The 23,209-nt window shown below is 36.1% G+C and overlaps 1 protein-coding gene across 1 annotated transcript in view; it reads right to left on the reverse strand.

Moving 5' to 3' along the window:
* Nucleotides 1–23,209, reverse strand: part of LOC110094291 — an 83,933-nt gene that overhangs the window by 15,215 nt on the left and 45,509 nt on the right. Inside the window, exons 3-6 of the mRNA XM_020819486.2 lie at nt 21,833–21,993; nt 11,637–11,797; nt 8,469–9,156; nt 8,226–8,348 (exon numbers count right to left, since the gene is read on the reverse strand). Coding sequence (XP_020675145.1) covers nt 8,968–9,156; nt 11,637–11,797; nt 21,833–21,993 — 511 coding nt within the window. The 3' untranslated portion in view covers nt 8,226–8,348; nt 8,469–8,967. The remainder of the gene's footprint in view (nt 1–8,225; nt 8,349–8,468; nt 9,157–11,636; nt 11,798–21,832; nt 21,994–23,209) is intronic.

Below are 23,209 nucleotides of genomic sequence, written 5' to 3' on the forward strand. Positions count from 1 at the left end.
AAAAATCTCCAAAAATTATAATTCACCAAATTAATACAGAACGTGCACAGCAACATTCTAAGACTATTCTTCTACTGCTCAAACCAATTCGGACATCATAATAAATTGCAGTCAAAATAAAACTCCGTAGAATCAAAACGGACCGGACGAAATCTGCCAGAAAATAATCAAAACGTGCAGAATAATCACCTCTACAACATACCAAAAGTTATGCGGTGAAATCTTTGTCAGTACCAAACCGGGTACGAAAATCACTTACAAAAACACAAATCTGAGCACCATTTCGCAAAATCTCAAAATCTCTGAAAACAGAAGTAGGGTTCGGAATCCTTACAGCGAGACAAACAAAATATCCAACAGCAACGAACGACGAAAATCGCTCCGCGGACCCCGAAATCGGACTTCTTCCTTTGCTTTTCCGCCCTTTCTCTCTCCTCAAAATATCTGAGGTTATAAAAATGTTTTCTCTCTCCTCAAAACGAGCTCATTTTCTTATATCATTAGTGGGATCGGCCCGGCCGATCGCCACATCGTCCCGGGACGATCAGACCAAAATTGATCGTCCTGGACGACTCCCAGAACTATTCTCAGGACGATATTTTCTACAGTGCAGATCGGCCTGGACGATCTCCAATCGGCCCGGACGATCCTGGGAAAAATTCACTTTTCCCAGCAGCTACAGCAAAGGAACGAGGTCTCACAATCCCCTATATTTTTTGCCCGCATCACGAGCCCCCTTCGTTTCTTCTTATCAAAATGTTGTAACTTTCGAACCCACAGGAAGGGAATGTCGCCGAAGGAGCGGAGCCGACTAGGACCGAAGGAGCTGAAGAAGCTAGGGTAGTTTTTGTGGTTTGGAAGGAGAGATCGGGTGCAATGGAGGTTAAGGCAATGAAATACTCGGCTGGTTTGCAGTCATTTACTGTGGAGTTCAGACGTGGGGAAGCAAATGGAAGAAGAGGAGAGGGCAACGTGAGCTTTGGTCTGTTTATGAATGAGGGAGGAAAAAATGAACGAGGCATCATTCCTTATGGTTTTATTAATAAGGCAGAATCGTCATGCGAGAAGAAACGAGAAGGGGCAGTTCGGTGCCATTCACAAAGGCCAGGCACTGTAGCAGGATACTCGTGGGATTGGGCATGCATGGCAGAGGGGTTTAATTTTTTTATTGTTTCCTTTGGTCATTATTACACAAAGGTCAACACTTTCTCAATTATCAAAAAATTTATATCTAAATCAATTTTTATTACAAAACTTCTTATTTTTTATCTTTTCTTGCACATTTGAATTCTACCACCAACTATTTTTATTATTATGAGCTTTTCCTTTCGAAACTCCAAGCATATCTTTTACAATATTCTTAATATCACTATCCACTTTTTCCCACATAACATTAGCATACTCATGCATAGACAAAATCTTAAGATCTAAAATCTTACTCTCAAAAATATTTTTTGTTAATATTCTTTAAATGCCCCCATCTAATCCTAGAAAATCGCTTTACTTTATTTTTGATTTTCTACCACTTTATTTTAAAGTCCAAAACTAATAATCGATGTTGGGTACATAAATTTTCGCTTGAAATAACTTTACAATCTAAACAATTTAATTTTCTCATAAGAAAATAATCAATCTACATTTTATTATATCCATTTTTATATGTGATAAGATGCCCTTCTTTATTCTTAAATAAGGTATTAGCTATTAAAAAATCATAAGCTAAAAAATCTAATATGTTCTTACTATCTTCATTTGTCGTTTCAAATCCATAGCCACCATGAATGTTTTTAAAATCATCCACCTCTCTACCAATATGTCCATTTAAATCTCCTCCAATGAAAACTCTTTCTTCAAGAGGTATCTTTTGTATTAATTCTTCTAAGTCATTCCAAAATTTTAATTTTGAACTCATATCCAAACTTACATGATGAGCGAAAGTACTTATAATATTAACAATCTTAGCATCAACAGTAATCTTTAAAACTATAACTCTATCTCTAATTCTACTAATATTTTTAATATTATCCTTCAAACTTTTATTCATAATCACACCTACACCATTTCTAATACGACTCCTACCCGAATACCATAGTTTATATCCTAAACAATAAATCTCCTTAGCCTGAATGCATAAAATATTTATCTTTCTATGAATCATAATATCTATTAATTCTATTAACTTTCCTGTAAGGGAGCCTATATTCCAAGTTCCTATCCTAATTTTAGTTTTATGGACTAGCTTCTTTGCCGACATCCATCCTTAATGTGGGAACCCTTGCCTATTTAACACTGCACCCGGGCGCCGGTGCAACAGCCCTTGCACACTTGTCACTATATTCAAGTCATACAACGCGTTGCTTCTAGGGGACGCCCTAAAGAATAAACAGCCAATCAAGTAAAGCATGATGTGAACACTTCCTAAGCATTTCTTTAAATATCTCTCAACTTTCAAAATTTGATTTTCCCTTAAACTAGACAAAAGATGTGATATCATTCCTAAATTTGATAGTTTTTTAAGATGAAAAATAGTTAGCTATGAATTTATGAGTCAACTTATTCCAAATAATTATAAAGCTTGGGGGCAAATAATTCAATCACATCTTAAATATCCCTTAGAGAAAATAAAAAAAATTTAAATCTAATAGCATCATTGTTGACACCATTATACTTAAATATTGCATAGATTTTTAAAAAAATGGCTAAAGATAAGTTGAAAACCTCAACAGGAGTTCTCCCAAATTGAAAATATTAAATCATTTGCATTATGACATGTTTCAGCTCAAAATTATAGTTCTGGATAGTAGGACTAGTGATACTTTGATGGATTTCTTCTACTACAATATTAACATATTCCCTGAGAGGTCTAGAATAATCCTGATTTTGCACTAGTTTAGACATCTCTAAATTTTATTTTGTTTTTTTCGAATTTTTATAAGAGTCATTTCTATCTCATTGTCAAACAACAAAAGCTCCTTAGATCAACTAAGCACACAACAATAATGAAACAACTAAAATAAATGATACAAATTAAATAATCAACAAAATACTTTTTTTGGCTTTTCTAATTTTTTTATCAACCTGAATAAAATGCATAATACAAGTCAGTCTAAATATACAATTATTTCAACAACATAGTTAAAATTACAATACGCACGTTACTTTCCCGACAATGACACCAAAAACTTGAGGGGGGCTTGAATTGAATTCGTGCTTGCTTTGAATTGATGTGTTAATATGCTTAAGTTTTCTTTGATATAAAAAAAATGAAAGCCCACTAAAATACGCAAGTATACATGCCGATCATGTAATAAAGTATTAGATTAGTGTCGATCTGAAGAGTAAGTGTTATGGTTAATTGCAATTACACTACTATTGCTTACTACAAATGCACAATTTATCCTATTGAAAATAAAAATGAATATTTTTGAATTTTTATCACTTAAAGAAAACTTGCAAGAAGATTTAACACTAATGAAAATAAAATATTTTGAAATAATGAATACAACAACATATGTTTCCTAATGAAACTCTTAATTTTCGATATGGATCAAATCATTTGCATCCCTATATCTCTATTGAGCTTGTAATGGTGAAAAGAAAAGTTTATGTCATTCCAACACTTTTATTATCTCCATAGAATATAAAATATTCAAACATCTTATGTTTAGGCATGCAACATTTCATTTCAATACTCCTAATTATTCAAGCAATCCTCCAACTGGCTATACATCACACTAGATATTAACTACACATGATATTAAATAAAGAACGAAAGATATTGAAAACATTTATATATTCATTAAAGGCACAAGAGTTTATATTAGTACTTGATATGCTTTTACATCATTAGCCCAAAACTAGAGAATTGGCCAAACATAGAGGAAACAGGCAAACACATTTTCATTTCATTCATTGAAAAAAGATATACAATAGAAGTAATAAGCAAATTATCACCCAAAAGGATCAATTGATCTTCTCCATACTCCTTTCTCCAACAATAGAGTTATTTTCACAAGACAGGATAAAATCTCCAAGTATTTTGCACTTATCTAGCCTCCTTTAAATTTTACACTAAGGGGGTGCTAAAAAACAAAAAAACACACAAAGAATTACAATTTTTTGCTCAAGTGACAGAACTACTTAAACAATAGAACTGAAAAACAATTTTTTGGAAGTATTGGGATAGGCTCAAATGTCGTGGCCCTCATCGACAGTATAAAATGAACTAATGCCTAAACGCTATAATGCTTGCTCTACCGCGGTGTAGGATGACATAGCACTGTTAATGGCTGAACTGGTGCGTCTTTTGGCTGAGTCGGTGCGGCTTTTTGTTTCGACAATTGCTCCATTGTGGCACTCTAGAATTTGAACGTTGTGGCTCTTGAATGTGATTTTTGGCGCTGAAACATTGCAAGACGCACTCCATTGCTCATTTTTCTAAGGCTCCAGCTCTGCGGTGTTGAATTTGGGCACAACGGCGTTGACCTTGGTGTTGTTGCAGTGGTAGAATATAGAGAAACCAACGCTGCAATATCAGAATTAGGCACCTCAGCATTGACAATCCTAACACTGCGACACTTTGTCTGATGGCGCTGCAGCGCTTCTCATCCCTTGTAATGGTTTTTATCTTTTCCTATACATTTCTTGAATAAACACAACAAAAATAAAATATTTTTACTAGATTTAAATACAATCAACACTACAAAATTTACACTTAACAATCTCTAGGTAATATAATTTGTTACTTTAATGTACTATATATTCACATTTATTTAAAAATCATTCTATTAGTACTTACTATAATCATTGATATAAGTCTCAATTGACTTGTGGGTCCAATTTGGTGATGACACTCCATAATTAAAGTGTTTCATTGTCAAGGTTTTGGGATTAATGTGCTCTTCATCTGGATTTGAACATAACTGGCACACATGTAAACAAGTGCATAAAAATGAGAGATATCATCTAATAACCATAAGGATGAATTCCTTAATGTACATTATGTACAATAAGAGGCTTAAAGATATGAACTTGAAGAAAAAAGGGGTTGAATGACGAGAGCTTTTGATTTGTAAGGATATGACATCAGATGATGAAGGATATGTAGATGATGAAGTGGAGGTAATACCATTTGAATTACGAGAGGAAGATTTGAATGTTAATTTCTTTAATGGTTATAGAAATAAAGCATTTACATCCACAACAACCCAAGCAAAAAAAAGAACAAACAAAAAAAAACTATATAAAAATTATTTTGTTAAAGCTTAATTACTTTAAAGTATTACTCATCTTTATATTGATGAAAAAAATTTAGGAAAGAAAAAGATAACTGATATAGAGGAAGAAAAAGCGATTGAGATATTAGACTCCACAAGTGACGAGGCAACGAAGAGAGCAATTCATTATGATGAAGATTCAAATGAGGACCACCTCAGTGATGATAATGTGAAAACTTCTAAGTTGCTATGCCACTACTATTTCTTTTTTGATTTAAATGTCGATGAGCAGGATATTCGGAAAGAGAGGTTTTTGAGTTGAACTATATTTTATGTTATTTTATTATTATAATGTTTGAATTTCAATTCTATTTAACACAATTTATTACTTCGCACTTTATATCTCGTGCATTTTTTTTATTTATATATATGACAATTTATTTCTTAGGTTAACTTTTAATATATTGTTTGATTAATTATACAAAGGAAATCCTTATTTTTTACTTTATGTAATTTTTTAATTTTGAAGCTTATTCCTTAAAATGCCTAAAGGCTTATGCCTCGCTTTAAGGATGAAAAATACCTCATTACTCAATTGCACAATTTTAAACATTGAGAGTATATAATAAACTTTTCTAAGGAGTTCCAAGCTACCAATGCACGTCAGCATATTTCTGGTGTACTAACTATCATTCATGCCAAAATGCTTGAAGCCATCAAGGCAATTCACCCAACTCATCATATGAACTTTGCCTGAATCTCAAAGCTACTTATTAGCTCAAAGTTAACAGATACTTCATCAAAATTCATCCTTCATTTGGATTTTGTTTTAATTTATGTATGTATTTTGGTAGATGCAAGCAAGTTAAACTTCTCATTTTATGACAAGAATTTGTTGAGCATCATTATAGTTGTGTAAATAAGTTGAACCAAGATCGAGTTACACCTAATAAGAGCTCAACTCAAATCTAATAACACGCTTGAACTCAGGCTCGAGTTGAGCTCACATGTTAAGCACAAACCCAACTTGTTGGTTGAATGGCAAGCTCGAGTTCAACTTGTCAGGTGTTAACTGGAGAAGGCATAGTCAACCGAAAGATAGTCCGAGGCATTGATAGGACCAAAAGTATATGTTGATAAAGGGAAGTGGATGATGAAGAGGAAGTCATTATGTAATTAGAGGCATGCCATTGAAGAAGAGGATGTTGTGACTGCCTTGCTGGCGACAGTGTTTGAAAAAAGAAAAGTAAGTTGCAAAAAGACTTGCAAGTGATGGCATTTGAAGAGGGAAGTAGAGGAAATCGCATCAGGCTACATAAAGAAGACAGCCATGAGATTCGTGATGCAAGAAACCTTTTATCAAGAAATTGATGCCTCTCAAGATTTAATATAAAATAGGGAAAACAAGAGTTAAGATTCCAATTTTAACAAGCTAGTGCACAAAACAAGTTGAGCCTCGCCATGCAAAAACTTAAGCTCACGAGCGGTAAAGCAAGCTCAAGCTCTAGCCCACAGCTCGATAAACTTGGCTTGCTAACTCATTTACAAATTGAGTTTAAGCTAGCTCAACTCACATATACCCATATTTTGTTTATTAATTTTACTAGTATTTATTAATGTAAGAATTATATCATATGAGGAAGTATTATGCTTAATTGCAATTACCGCAAACTACGGTTCCTCCGACCACCCTCGCCTCCGACTAAAGTCCCTCCTACCTCCGTCACCCGCGCCTCCGACTACAGTCTCTCCTACCTCCGTCGCTAGCCAACTATAGTCCCTCAAACTCCCGTCGCCTGCCGACTATGGGCCCTCCGACCATCATCATTCGACTACGAGCCATCCGACCATCGTCGTCCGACTACGAGCCCTCCGACTTCCATTACCTGACTACGATCCTACCAACCAAATGAATAGCCCAACATTGTCTTGAGAATAGCTCTCATACCATTGGATATATGTAACCCCAACAATGTAATATGCTATATATGATGTATATTTGGTACATCGAGCTAAAGCAGCACCATGGTTTTTTCATTCTTCATAATCTTTCACGTAGAAATCTTGATATCACTTATGACACTTGGACCCCCTTTCTTGTCTATATGTTGAACATTCGTATGAAGCTTAAACGCTAAATTTTCTATCTCTCTACAGCTGAGAATGTTCCAAAATGCAACAACTATCATTAATTTTAGATTGATAAAAGAATTCATACATTCGTATGTTTTTGTATAGATCATTGGAATGCTTGAAAAATATTACCTAGGTGAGGTCTCTTGCAGCATGCTTTTTACAAATTATAAAATCCTAATAAGACACTTTGCCTATGAAGTGAAAAGTTAGAAACAGAAAGAATAGACTATTAGAAAATAACGGGCATAAGATAAATGGAGCAATGCAAGTAAATGATTAGATATTTTAGTGGATGTGTATCAATAAATCGAATATCTGAGGCCTGTGATATGTTGGAAATAGATTTATGAAACTTGAACCTATTGTACAGAAAAATAGATGTAATTGTGTCATAAATAGAAAATACAGAACAAGTTATGTTGTAGAAATTATGGGAGTAAAACCATTTGGGCACATGGTTGAAGAATAAAAACTTTGATTGTTGGACATGTATGAAGGAGAGAAAACATTGACTAATAATGTGGTGAAATAGAATTAATGATAATGAAATAAAGAGAAAAAGGGGCGGATTGACTGAAACATTATAATTTGCACAAAACATTTCGCTTAAGCTGGAGTTGGCACAGCATGCAACGCTAAGACTGAATCAAGAAATAGTATTCTTAAAGCAAATCTCAACAATTAGGAGCAAGGGGCTATTGCTTCACAACAAACTACTTCCAGTTCATATCAAAAAATCAAAAAGGTGAGAAACAAATAAAAGCAATCCTGCAATAATAAAATGTAGCAAGATATAAAATAAAAAATTAGAGGTTTGATCCAAAAAAAATATATAATCTGAAATAAATTAGTCGATGATTCAGCCAACTTCACCTCTACAAGTACCAAGCTTCTTGATGGATAAAATTTGCCTCCCCATGATCTTAAAAGAAATTTTTATTCCAATCCACGATATGGTCAGCATGATCCTAATTAAGCAGGAGCCAATAGATCGACCTGTACTGAGTTGAAGCATAAATTTCAAAACCAAAAAATTAGGACAATATATTTAAAAAATATAATAATAGAAATCTGCACTAAATGTTCCCCAAAAACAAAATGAAAAGAAGTATGTACCATGTGCAGTCACAAATTGCCTCTATCAATTGATGATTGTATCTACAGGTCATGCAACAGGTCCTCTTTGATAAAGTGAGGCAAGGCAAAACAATTTGCATTAAATACACGACATTTTGCACATCTTCTTCTTGAATGCAAGAGTGACAAATGAATTTCTTGAAGGCCCGAATGCAAAACCAGCCAAGTTAGTAGACATTTTTGCTCATCCCTGAGCGCAAAGATCAATTAAATCCGAACTCCTAATAACTACCTCAATTTTACTGCAGATGAACCACGACGACTGAAATATCCTAGACCGCAAAAAATTTCTTTACAAAGTTGTCAACCAACTCATCTGTACACACAAGTTCTCCTTCAAAGCCCTTTCATGTGCAAGGAACTTGGTACCAGTTTGAATCCATGAACCAAGTGATAACATTCACCAAGAAAAAACCGTGCATAGCAGAGGAATACCAAGCAATGCTGTCTAATGACAAGTACCACACACCTTATTCAGTCAATGAACAATGGAATTCATTGATAGTCGCACAAGCCGCAACAGTCCTTCCACATTGTGGAAACTAAAATCAAGAACTTTACTGGCTGAGCACACCTCAATGCCATTCTTTCCCAGGTCTGCACTAGCAGCTGCAATTGCATTCTGTGATTTCTTGGTGGCTTCAAAAGCACAATTTAGATAATTTGTCTGGAAAAAATAGCACATAAAACAAGTTAAGCTTATTTACCCCTGTGACAAAATAACCAAATGCAAGCCCGCTCAAGAATATATCTACCATCTAACGACAATGAATAGAGAATTTATTTGCAATCACCAAATTACAGAATAGCATTTAGTTGCAGCTTCAAATAAATCAATGATATATAAAATGTACCAAAACCCACCCAAGCATATCTAACTATTGTTTTCTATGTCTTCAGTTTCAAGAAACCTGAGAAAGCACAAGTTGGCATTATTCTGTAAGAAATATATGTGGGAGAACACGTATTGAGAATTGTTTGTTCGAGTTTCAACTTTGTAGAGCGCATTTATGTGTCCAACTTTAAGAATCGACATTAGGCTCTTCACTTTCGTGTGTGACATTTTCTATTTATAAACCATGAAGTTTTTTATTTCAAAAAGTCAGGCCAGAAGAAACCAATGAAAACACATCCAGCTTATTTGGTTCTACTCTAATTTCTTACAAATACATAACACACATGATCTTTCTAGGAATTCGGTATCACTTTCGACCTGTGAAAATGTGATAATTAATATTGCTGCATCCAGAGTTCTAGATCTAACATTGAAAATAAAGAACCCTAATGATTTGGTATGATCTCACCGTTGATGTAAACCTAGCACATTTCAATCTCAAGAACTCTTGGTTATTTTCATCTAAATCTCATGTAAATTTCTATGTTGAATATCTATTGCTTACATCCATGATTATATGCACCATAGATCCAATCTACTAAATGCATCATATGGAAAATCTAAAACATTGCGTTCATGCTTCATCCATGTTTTAAATAATTGTTTCGTTTCCTTGAATTTTAGTGTAGTTCTAATATTACTTAAGAGGTTGTTTGGTTGCCTGAAAAAAGAATCTAGTGTAAAAAGATTACAATGTATTTGAAATACTTTGAACTAATTTGGTTGAGTGTAAAGTAAATGCAAATTTTTATTTTTTTTGTTTGGCTTGAAGAAAAGTGAAGGCAGTATAAAGTGAATGCAATGGCGGCCAGCCTAGGACACGAGGTGGTGGCGGGGGTGGCTGGCGACAATGGGGGGCTCGGCAGTGGCGAGGTTGACTAGCGGTGGCTGGCAACTACCGGCGGAGAACGACAGTGGCAAGCGCTGGCTAGCTGCTGGCCATGGTTGTGGTGTGGCGGCAGCCAGCGGTAGCAATATCTGTGACTTTCCAATGTATTTGTAATTTGCTCAAATATGAGGACTTTCCAAATACACTGTATTTTAACTAAAGAGTAAATTACTTTTACTTCAAAAGTTTACTCTGCATTTCTTTTCTTTCAAACCAAACACTAATATTTTCAAAACTCTTTTATTTGGAATACATGACACTCCTAATGCAACAAATCGAACAACCTCTAAATCTTTCAATATCAACAACATCTTGCATCAGGTCCCTGGCTCCCTTCTTGTACTCGACATGCATCCGCATCATCCTATCCCTTTCTTCCCAATTCTTTCAGATGCATGAGGTCCATCTTTTCTCATTACTAAGGCATGCATTTCCCCAGAAAAACCATAAATATAAACAGGAATCTAAACTATAGTTACCAGGTTATTATCAAATCGTAAGACCTGAGCCATTCAATATTAAATGAGAACCATAAACCTTAACAACAACTCATAGCCAGGACATGGCAACCAGACACTTTATCAAGAACTATAGCGTAACTAAGCAGCAGACTGCAACTAAAACAAGTGACTTTAAAACTTAGGAAATGACCCAAATAACAAAACCTAACAAACTCTACTTTAAAACCTGGAATAATTTTCCCAAGCCTGAAATGGCTCTAATTCAAGACCTTGAATACTTTCATAAAAGAAATGAAAGACAAACTGTATTAGTAAACTTGAACTGCATGTTCAGAAATAAAAAAAAAATAATAAAAAATAAAAACACCATACAAAAACAAATATCAACATTGTTTTCCTATTTGAGTTATGTTTTCAGCTAATGCTACGGCCTGTTTGAATATCCTTACTGCAAAAGGAGACAAAAATCAACACCTTGAACTTTAATTTTTTGCACCTAGATGGCTACAAAAAACCATGCATTCCATAAAAAATCCTCTCAGAATGCAAGGAATATCTTAATAAAAGTTATAATCTACCGCTTAACATTTACAAAATGAAATTTGATCAAGAAAATCAAAATAACAAGTTAAACCTAACAGCCGCATTAAAAATACTTCATGAACTTAACCTAATGTTAACCAAATTCAAATCACCCACTCCAAAGGCGCATGCCCTCCCCAAAACCCCCTGCCCAAAAAAATACTGCCTTCAAAAGATACATGCTCTTCAAAGCAACTTGGAAATCATAATACACAAGGGAAATTAATTTTTTGCAATTGAAAGCACGCATAGGAGGAAAAAGATACAACATAAATAACTGTGCTCATGCATTCACAACAGAGTCAAAGCATGCAACTTACATAAGTAAGCAATCGTATAACATGGGGACGATTCCGGGAAGCTATTGCATGATTGCCAGCAATTTGGGGAGAGCTGACTGCCCTGGCTGAAGCAACCTTATCAAGCCCTCCTTGATTATTTAAGTTATCAACATCAGAAGCAGATGATGATGGTGACTCGCCTATGAACAGGATCAACAAGGGAGAAATATGCTAAATAAACAAATCATAATTAGCAAAAACATTGAACAATAATTCAGTCAGCATGTAACATAAACCAGAAAAAATCAAGTATATTTGATTTCCCATTACAGAAGAAAACAATCAATTACAGATATAGAAGTAGCAGAACAACTACCTTCATTCAAAACTCTATGAGGGTGGAAGAATTATTCCCATCATGCTTTCCCTCTTATTAACAACAAATCACAATATATGCCCGTCATTTAAGATAGTGGACAGCAATCCGGGGTATCATTTAGTTTAATATGTGTTTTGAAATGAACAAGTCGATTCATGAAACCAAATGTTGTGGATTTCATACTTTGGAATTTATTAAGTAGCTATAAAAATTGATACTTTGAACATATAGAAGACAAAATGCTGTAATTACGTAATAATCATAGAAAAGAATCATCCAAGTTTCATGACATCAACGATTTAGCATTCACACAACAATATTTCAAAAACTAGACTTCCAAAGTATATTATACATTTTTCACAAGTTTATTTAGAATATCAAAAATCACAACAGTATAAACTATAAGCATATAATCATAAAACGCTCTACCTTTCTATAATTAAAAATTGTCAAAAAAACAATAGAACAAGGGATCAGTTACACTTTGCAGTGAAGACATAACAAAGAGAAAAAGGTGGCCTTATAAATTTGAAGACAAAAATTCAATTAAGAAAAGGCCTAGAAAGCATAGTAAAAAGATTGTGTATGGCTATAAGAAGAAAAAAGAAAGATTATAATATTAGACTAAAGTCATTAACATTACTGACATCACACCCTTTATAATGCACTGTGTATTTATAGTTTAAAGGTCATCGTTAACCTTATTCTAATTATTTGAGGTCAGCTTTATAAATCATGATTGCCTGTTCATTTTTCTTGTGTGTGACATAGATGTTAGTTAAACATATTGTGTAGAATTTCATCCATTCATGTTCCTTTGATCTACATTTGCCTTCATAATCCTCCAGCATTAGCATTGTCTATCATTCTTATATGTTCACATCACATTAATTTATTCTCAACTACCTTTATTTTAATAGAGGCTACACTCATTGCACCATTAATACAATCATTCTTCAACCTAACATTTATAGTTTTTTCACACATCCATCATAATATCCTATTTTTTAGCACAATCAAATTGGTTATCAATCATTTCTTTTCTTGGAACACTTGGATTCATAAATATATCCAACCTAATTATTTAATACAATTTACCTTCAAGCCTCCATTTTATTCTCTTATTGCACAATACTCTGGTAGGTACTTCTCCATTTTAATAACCCAGCCTTATCTCCAAAAGTTATACCATAATCTATATTCAGTCCTCTTATAAACAAATCTATCAAATTTGAAAATGAATAATGAAAAAAGAATACAATGTAAAGTGATCAAGAAAAAAGCCATAGGCTTAAGGCACCTCATGAGAGAATAACCACTACTACACGCAATACTCATACATATAAAGACCATTTCTATTTGTTTACTTACATAATTGAACAAACTTAAAAAAAAATCTTGGAAGCTCGATATATAAACAAATAAAACTATACTGACCCATTGATTCCTCTGTGTTCATGAATATTTTTTTTAAATTATTAAGTAGCTCAATAAAAGACTTATTCATAATGATATAGTAACTTATTTAATAACTTCTTTTTTATATTTTTATAACTTTTTCAAGTCATAAGTTCTTTAAAAGTGATGTACTACAAGATAAAGTTAGGATGAAATTTTAAAATGAGCAAAAAGCTGAATGGTTTATTAACATTTGAGTTTTTGAAACTATTATAAATAATTTTAACTTAATATCATTTTTGTAATGAAAAAATATGATAATTTCTCAAGAATAAGATTGCTGGTTTAAATTATTAGAAACATATATATTCGTTAGGCTCAATTATAGCTCGCATTATATAGGGCGATGATAAATAAGTATAAACAAGATTTTAAAACTAGGGTAACATTCAAGCTTTGCTCAAGCTTGAACAAGATAAGAATTTGTGCAGCACAATTCCTTTACATCCTTAGTTAAACCAATTATATGTAACTATTTTTAAACAATTTATACTCATGTTACTCAAGTCTATATATTTTCCTTCCTAATCCATAGAAACTAGCTATATCTACCCTTCTTATAACTATTTATACCCCTCAATGTATGTTCACACAAACTAAGTTGCTTGTTACAATTCCATCTACAATAAATATTACTCTGATTATTCCTCAAATACAATCATTCATCAACCAAACCTTTCAAGTTTTGCCACACACAACTATACATTAACATTTCTAGTAGGCTAAACATAGCTATCAATAACTTTTTTTAACTATCAAAACTCATATTCATACAAAAACATAGCTATCCTAATTGTAATTCATGAAACTTACCATTGATATTCACTTATCACATAAAGTTGCATAGGCGCTTCTCCAACTTGGTCACTAAACCTTTAAAAGAAAATTAAAAAATAAAAATAATAAAATAATTAAAAAAAGGTAAAAAAATCTGAATGCTAACCCTTAAAATCTAAAAGTTATATCGTGATCTAAATCTCTATTTTTCTAGAAAATAGACCATTAAATTCATTGATAAAAAATTAAACAAATAAATAATATGAAGTTATCCAAGTCATCAAGATTAAGAAGGTACATGCTTTACACACCTAAAGAGAGGAAGACCAAGGAACTCCGAATTGCCAAGCCGTTTCAACGTCCATTGCATATAAAATGCACAAGGCACCCAAAGGAGCATTGCTTACTTGCTAAGGGTCATGCTGGAGATTTGATAAGTATGAGGAATGTCTCTCATTTTGACTCTCTCATTTTGAATTTAGTGTCAAAATTACATGTCACAAAATTTATTTTCCCTTGCCCTCTTATCTTTTCAAACAAGCACAAACATCCCATTCTACGAGGGAACAAACCATTTTTCTAGTCTACTCTATATCTAATCAAGCCATAATATAAATTTCATTATTTTAAAGAGAACGCAGCATAAATTTTCCTCTTTCCCAAATAGAGTTAACATATTCACCTTTATGCAGCACATGATGATAGGAAATATTTGAGTTCGCAAGTAACCCTAAGGGAATACTTGAGTTCGTAAGCAAACCTATCACTAATTGGAGGAAAACAGCAAGAAAATAAGCAAAATTTGGGCGAAAACTGCCCCCAAAACAGTAGATTGCAATAAGGGAAGCAAAGAAAAACACATAAAAAGCAAGTAATCCTTTATTCAAGAGGAGGATCGTTCTCTCACAATCTCTAGATGCAAGGTTTAGAGCCCTCAAACCTCAAAAGACTCCAAGAGAAACTCAAATCTAAGCATGCCTCTCCCTTCCCCCTACCTCTCCTATTTAAAGACTTTCCATGGCCTAAACCCTTTCCTAAAAAATAATTTTCAAATAAATTCGAATGCTTTGGACCCCACCCATAGGCGGCAAGAGACTTTAGGCAAGGGGGAGGCGGTTTTGAGCCTCCATTTGTAAACAATTGCCGGCCCAGGAGGGGCCAGTTGAGGCGGTTCAGAAGGAACCGCCTCAATAGGCGGTTCCAGTGGAACCGCCATATCAATACCGCCCTCCCAAAGAATCACCTTGTCCTCAAGGTGAAAACTAGAAAACTGCTGTTTCACCCTCTCGTACGGCTCCCATGTGGCATCGTAGTCCAGCAGATTCTTCCACTTGATCAGCACCTCTTTCGCTCCCTCTTCTTTCTGACGAACCCCCATCAACTCTGAGGGTTCTATAATCACCTCTAAATCCTCCGTAAGCGTGACTGGTAACTCCGAGCTGGTTGTATAATCTCCAATAGCTCTTCTCAGCTGTGACACATGAAAAACCAGATGAATAGTCACCGTTAATGGTAGTCTCAGTCAATATGCCATTGCTCCGATTTTTTCCAATATTTCATAAGGTCCAAAGTATCTTGGAGCGAGCTTTTCATTTCTCCTGTTGGCCACTGTCTTCTGCCGGTATGGTCGGAGCTTTAAAAACACTTTCTCTCCTGCTTCGAACTGGATGTCCTTCCTATGCCCATCAGCCTGTTTCTTCATAATCTGTTGAGCTCTCAGTAGATGTTTCTTCAATTCCTCTATCACTCGATCCCTCTCCTCCAAGTACTCCACTACTGAAGAAACTAGAGTGCTGCTACTCCCAAAGTGCACCAAGTGAGGGGGTCCCTTCCGTACAGCATCTTGAATGGAGTCATTTGTGAAGCTGAGTGAAAAGACGTGTTGTACCAGTACTCTGCCCAAAACAGCCACTTAGCCCAAGGTTTGGGCGTCTCTGACACAAAACATCTGAAATAAATCTCCAAGCTCCTACCACCTCTGTTTGGTCATCTGTCTGTGGGTGGTAAGCGGTGCTCCTCTTTAGAACTGTCCTTTATAACCTGAACAATTCTCTCCAAAAATGACTGAGGAACACCTTATTTGTGTCTAACACGATCGCCTCTGGTACGCCATGCAATCTGATAAACTCTCTAATGAATGCTGAAGCCACTATCATCGCGATGTAAGGATGTCGAAGGGGGATGAAATGAGCATACTTGCTCAATCTATCGACCACCACTAAGATCACTGTGAAACCTTCTGAATGGGGCAGCCCATCTATGAAATCCATGGATATCTCCTCCTAGACTAGTCCCGATAGTGCCAACGGCTGTAGTAGTCCCCCTAGTGATATAGCCAAATACTTGTTCCTCTAACAGATCTCACACCTTGCCACCATCTCCTCTACATCTCTATGCATTCTTTTCCAGTAAAGCTCGACCGTTAGTCTCTTGTAGGTCTTCTGCACTCTTGAATGGCCCCCAACTGCGCTTCCATGAAATTCCTGGAGTAAATTTGGGATGTGGATCAAGGTATGGGGCATCACAAATCTTCCATGGTACAGCAGTCTGTCTCCCTCTAATGAGTACCCTGGATGGCTACCCACCTCTTTCAGCAAATCTGACCTGATCCTTCCCAGTTCTTCATCTCTAGCACTTTCTTCCCTGATAGCCTCCCAGTCAAGCATCAAAGGAACGGATAATGCCATTGTCTGCAGCTCCCCCATACATCTGGACAACGCGTCCGCCGCCTTGTTCTCCACCCCTGGTCTATACAGAATCTCAAAATCGTACCCTAGCAACTTGGACAACCACCTTTGATGCTCTTCCGTCACCATCCGCTATTCCAATAGGTATTTCAGGCTTCGTTGTTCTATCCTGACAATGAAATGTCTCCCAAGCAGGTAGAGCCGCCACTTCTGGATGGCCAAGATGATGGCCATTAATTCCCTCTCGTAAACGGATTTCAGTCGGGCTCTAGCAGTTAATACCTTGCTGAAATAGGCAATGGGTTTACGACTCTGCATTAGTACTGCACCCAGCTTGTATCCTGAAGCATCTGTCTCCACAATGAAGGTATGAGTGAAATCTAGCAAGGCTAAGACCGGCACCGTAGTCATTGCCTTCTTCAAGCTCTCAAATGCTGATGTGGCTGCCTCCCCCCACAATAACCAATCCTTCTTCAACTGTTCAGTGAGTGGCCATGCTATGGAGTTATACCCATCTATCTTCCTCGTACTCATCATCACTCCGTAACAACCTGTGTCCATCAATCTTATTCCCAATTGGTCTACGACCTCGGTGAAAATGAAATTGTGGGTAGCCCCACTATCAATTAGCACCACAACCTCCCTGTCCTTTATGCCTCCCTTCACTTTCATGGTGTGATTCGTAGTTAAACCTATCACTGAGTTTAGGGAAACCTCAGCCAGATCCAAGTGTAGCTCCTCTTCCTCTGTCTCCTCCTCACCTTCCTTGTCATCGCAGACGATGAGAACCTGAAGAGTTCGGTCCTTGCACCGATATCCTGGTGTGTACTTTTCATCGCATCGGAAACACAACCCCTTAACCTATGTTGCACCGATACGGATACGACGACACGGATACAACACGATACGGATACAGGACACGTCAATTCTTAAAAATATAGGATACGAGTACGGCGCGGACTTGGCATTATAATTTATAAATCATACATAAAAATTAAGAAAACAATCAAAGCATAATATTTGAAATTACAAAAAAAAGAAACAACATCATTTGTAGCCGTGTAGCTTATAATATTAAAATATAAGAAAGCATTAAATGTCTAGTACAACAACAAAAGCATAAACATAAATTATCTAGCACATGAAGTTTCAACTATTCAATAGAAGGAATAATATGATTGGCTTCTTCATTGGTTTGTCTTTGAACTTTTATATCATCTTCAATAAATATCATAGCTTCTAATTCAGGCTCATCAAGTGAAAGATTAGTAATTTCTAATATTCTCATATCATCAAGAGACTCAAATCCCTCTCGAAAATGAGAGAACCTTGCTCGCAACCCCGGAAGTACCTATGATACGTCTTTTTTTGGATTTCTTTTTGTTTTTCAGCGAACACGCGTATCGGATATGCGTGTCCTCTTGAAATAAAATAGTATTTTAATTGGATAGGCTTTGGTGTATCCGACACGTATCGGAAGCGTATCCGTGTATCAGTGTATCAGATACAGCACGCCTTCATAAATAGGTGTATCGGTGCAACATAGCCCTTAGCCCTCTTCTCCTACATTTCTTTCTCTGTCAGCCGCTTGAAATTCCCTCCCCCCGTTTTCTCCTTGGTGGCCTCTTTACTACCTCCTGTTGCAAGACCTTTATGTGCGAGATGAGTGGTCGTCATTCTATATGTGCCCCCGATGCTGCTATTCCTGGTTCCCTTCTCCAAATTTTTCTGATTTCCACTAGTTGGCTAACCTCATGACTTCTCCCAAGTCACGGGGAATCAAGACCTTCACTGTTGCTCGGATCTCCGCCTTCAGCCCTTTCATGAAATTTTCCTCCAACACTGTATCTCAGAGTCGCTCCACCTTGCTAGCTAGGTGCTCAAACTGCTCTCGGTAATCTGCTACTAATCCCTCCTGCGTTAGAGCAAAGAACTGCTCATAGAAGTCTCCTCCCCGATCGGTTTGGAAATGCTCTATTATGCGGCCTTTAAATTCCCTCCAGTTCCTGATCAGCCTCCTCTGGTCTCTCCACTGAAACCATGACAGGGCTTTCCCTTCCAAGCATAATCCGGCTGCAGTCAGCTTCTCCTCCTCCGTCAGCCCATTGACGGCGAAGTATCGCTCTACCTTATAAATCAACTCATACGCATCTTCTCCTTCGAATATGGGCATCTTCAACTTCCTCACCTATTGATCCCCCCATTGCCCCGGATTCTTCCATAGTTTCCCCTCTCCCAAGTGATAGGTGCAAGCCAAGTTTCGTGGTCTTCTCTTGCGCTGCCATAGCCCAAAACCCCTACAAAATCCCCCATTCTTTCTTCAAAATCAGTGCCTCGGTGGTCATAGTACCCCTCCTGGCGTTCCCCATATCCGCCTCCTCTTTCTCCTCTCTGGACAGACTCCCGATGGGGTTTTCTTCCCTCTCATTCCATGATCTCCACCTCATCTTCCTCCCTACGAATTCCGGAATTTGTACCTTTTCCCTCCTTCCTTTTTGCCACTAAAGCCGTCATTTGGTTTTGAATTTCTAGCATTTTTCTCATCATCTCTCGAAGATCAGCGACTTGACCTTCCATTGAAGAGATCCTTTCCTCCACTGTCATTTTGATTTGATTCATCTCTCCTTCGAGTCTTTCCTCCAAGGCATCCACTTTTTTGGCCTCCATCACAATCTGAAGATTGTAGATTTACCAAAAAAAGGATTTGGAAAAGAAAAACAGCAACTTCTTCCGATTTGGAGCAAAAAAAATTGATGCTGGAATCAGTTGAAGTCAGCTCTCCACCGGTCCTGAGACTTGCTCTGATACCAATTTGATAGGAAATACTTGAGTTCGCAAGTAACCCTAAGGGAATACTTGAGTTCGCAAGCAAACCTATCACTAATTGGAGGAAAACAGCGAGAAAAAAAAGCAAAATATGGCTGAAAACAGCCCCAAAAATAGTATATTGCAATAAAGGAAACAAAGCAAAACACATAAAAAGCAAGATACAAGTGATCCTCTATTCGAGAGGAGGATTGTTCTCTCCCAATCTCTAGACGCAAAGTCTAGAGCCCTCAAACCTCAAAAGACTCCAAGAGAAACTCAAATCTAAGCATGCCTCTCCCTTCCCCCTACCTCTCTTATTTAAAGACTTTCCACCGCCTAAACCCTTTCCTAAAAATAATTTTCAAATAAATTCAAATCCTTTTGACCTCACCCATAGGCGGCAAGCTAGTTTAGGCAAGGGAGGAGGCAAGGGAGGAGGTTGTTTTGAGCCTCCTTTTGTAAACAATTGCCGGCCTAGGAGGGTCCGGCTGAGGCGGTTCAGAAGAAACCACCTCAATAGGTGGTTCTAGTGGAACCGCCATATAACATGAACATTATATTGAAAAGAAATTTGTTATTTATATATTAATTTTCATCCATTAAACTAATGAAGAGACGAATGAGATGAACATGAGCATACATATTAGAAGTTTTATTTTATTTTTCAGTTAAACCCTAAAAAGATAAATGAGCAAGAAATTGAATCCTAGAAATCACTTTTTTTTTTTTTTTAAATCCTAGAAATTACTTATTTCTCAACTTTTCTTCTTTTCTAAAAGGATGCACAAGCATTATAAAGTAAGCTAGCATGCTACAATTTTTATATATATTTTTTTTCAATTGATACCTCTTGAATGATAAATGATCAAGTGATCTGAATCCTGTCAACATCATACTCAAGTCATAGAGGGATCCAGATCAGCATAGCATGCCCAATTATTATTGCGGGCATCATATAATTGTGGCAGGAATATTGAAGATTGATCTTGACTATCTGAGATGTGTATGTAAAACAAAGTTATAACAGCATAACAAAGTCAGACGTGGTGGGTACAATTTAGTGCCTTGGCTAATTAACCTTTATAATTGGCATAAGTAATAAACCCTCTTATAATTAATATTATAAAATGAAGAACATATTTCCAAATAAAATTAATAGAAACGCCTTTAAAGAGGGACAGAATATGGAACAAATAAAATGCATCAATGCTTATGCAATGCCCACTAATGATTCAAGAGTAACACTGTACACCGAAGAGTGGCATCACTTAACAAAAGCTGACAAAAAGCTTTACAGGAAGCTCAAATTAACAAGTGTGATTACCTATAAATCAATAGATAAAACTTTTAACAGATGCCGGAGCAAAAGAGTGTATCCACATTCATGAAATTGGTCTCCTATTCATACATTTGGTTATAATCAATGACGAAGGATAAGAGGATGCAATAGGTATATACATTCCACAAATATGTCGGAGTACGTCAAAGCAAGTATGGTTTGAGGAACAAAAGATCTCCAGCTGAACAAGATTTATAAATGTAGCACTTAGGCTTCATTTGGGACAAATTTTTTATTGCTTCTTTAAAACAAAGTTTTAGTACAACTAAGACTGATTTAAAAAGTAATTAAAAAGTCATCCCAAACAAAATCTTAATAGTAAGAATAGAGAAGGAAGCTCCGTAAACTCAAAACTAAGTACGAATAAGCTTCCGAAGATCATGATTATGATCGTGAAAATGACAATAACAATGATGATCATGGCATAAAAGTCAATCTATTGAATATCATTTACAGAGTGCTCCAAGTAGTACTAAACTGCATAAGCAAAAAGCAGGCTCCCTAAGGGATTATTTTCTGTAAACTTCCAATGCCTCTTCTTTTGCAACAACAACGACAATATCAAGCCTTTATCCCACTAGGTTGGGAATGCCATTTCTTTTAGTTACAAAAAAATCATGTAAATTAATTCTCAACTTCCATAAGGCGCATATATTAATAGCTAACAAAATATACAAATATATTCGCTCATAAGATGATGCAAGATAAGACCCACAGAAACCTAAAAAGGCTGATGATTAAATAATTACTCAATTAACATCATTTTGACTTAGAATGTTTTCAGTACCAGGCATTGGTGCATCAAGTGCAACTTGCAGCTCAAGCCGATCTTTGCTAGCACTGGGATGTTTGTAATATGCAACCTTCAAAAATGCCACTTCCGCACACTTGTATGCTAAAGAAGCAGCAACCATTTCTTTCAATCTTTCAAACTCATGGGCACAAAATCTGATAAAACAATGCAACATAAGCCCACAACAGATAATATCACAAGAAAAAGTTTTAGATTTTAGTCAGCGATTCTCACAAAAGAAATATTCTGCAAGATGGAAAATTATATGATCAGCCCTACCACAGTCGCTTATTCTTCTAGAACAAGCAGCCAGCCCAAAAGATATAGTAATATTTTTATGTTTCATTGCTAACAATTACATTATTATTTTTAGTAGTAATAAATCTAGTGGGGAGATTGTGACTTTGGGCGATCAAGATATAAATATGAGTACACGTTTTAATATCTCGAATCTACTGTTCAAAGTGATGGTAAAATAGATGAGGAAATTATTAGTAGAATTCAAGTTGAATGGTTGAAGTGGATGAATGCATCAAGCATGTTGTGTGATATAAAAGTATCCCTCAAACTTGAGAGAAAATTCTCTATGATGGTAGTGAGACCTGCAATGCTTTATGGTGCAGAATGTTAGCCATTAATAGAAAAGCATAAAATTAAGTGGTGCAGATATGAGGATACTCGGGAGGATGTGTGGCTTTACTCTTAGAGACAAAATATGAAACGATCATATCGTGAAAAGGTTGGAGAATGGTGGGGGCAAGAAATATAAGGAGCCTATACCCTCGCCCACACAAAAGAGATGAGCACCCGAACACACGCTTACACACTAAACTAGACGATAATTCTATGACGACAAGCAAACTCTTACATTTCAATTTAAAGAAAGAAAAGAAATTAAAAATTACAAACAACGACGACTTGCAAACTTAAAATTAAAGACGACACCCTAAAGTTGCTGCACTTGGAAGAAAAATACAGGTGGAGTGGCACTTGCGGAGAGACGAAGAGATTAGAAGCCGAGACGAAAGGTTGGAAAGAGCTCGCAAGATTTTCAGAGGGGATGAGAAAGAAGTCGGACAAAGCTCGCAAGCTTTTCCATGAAACCTGCAGGTTTACATTTCCAAAAATCACATATCATTCACTATTTTTAAAACATAACAAACCCCTCATATTTATAAGTATGAAAGGGGGAATACAAACAGACACAACATTTAATTCCCATAAGAATCCCAAACATCACAAGCCAATAAAAGCCCTTTCTTTTCACGGAAAAACATCCCAAGCCCAAGAACCGAAGGAGCAACCGCGGGAACCAAGGAGGAAGCACGGAACCAAGGAGCCACAGCCACGGGAAACATCCCAGGCTTGGAA

The sequence above is a fragment of the Dendrobium catenatum genome, unplaced genomic scaffold (assembly GCF_001605985.2).
Source record: "Dendrobium catenatum unplaced genomic scaffold, ASM160598v2 fragScaff_scaffold_948, whole genome shotgun sequence".
NCBI classification, from domain to species: Eukaryota; Viridiplantae; Streptophyta; class Magnoliopsida; order Asparagales; family Orchidaceae; genus Dendrobium; species Dendrobium catenatum.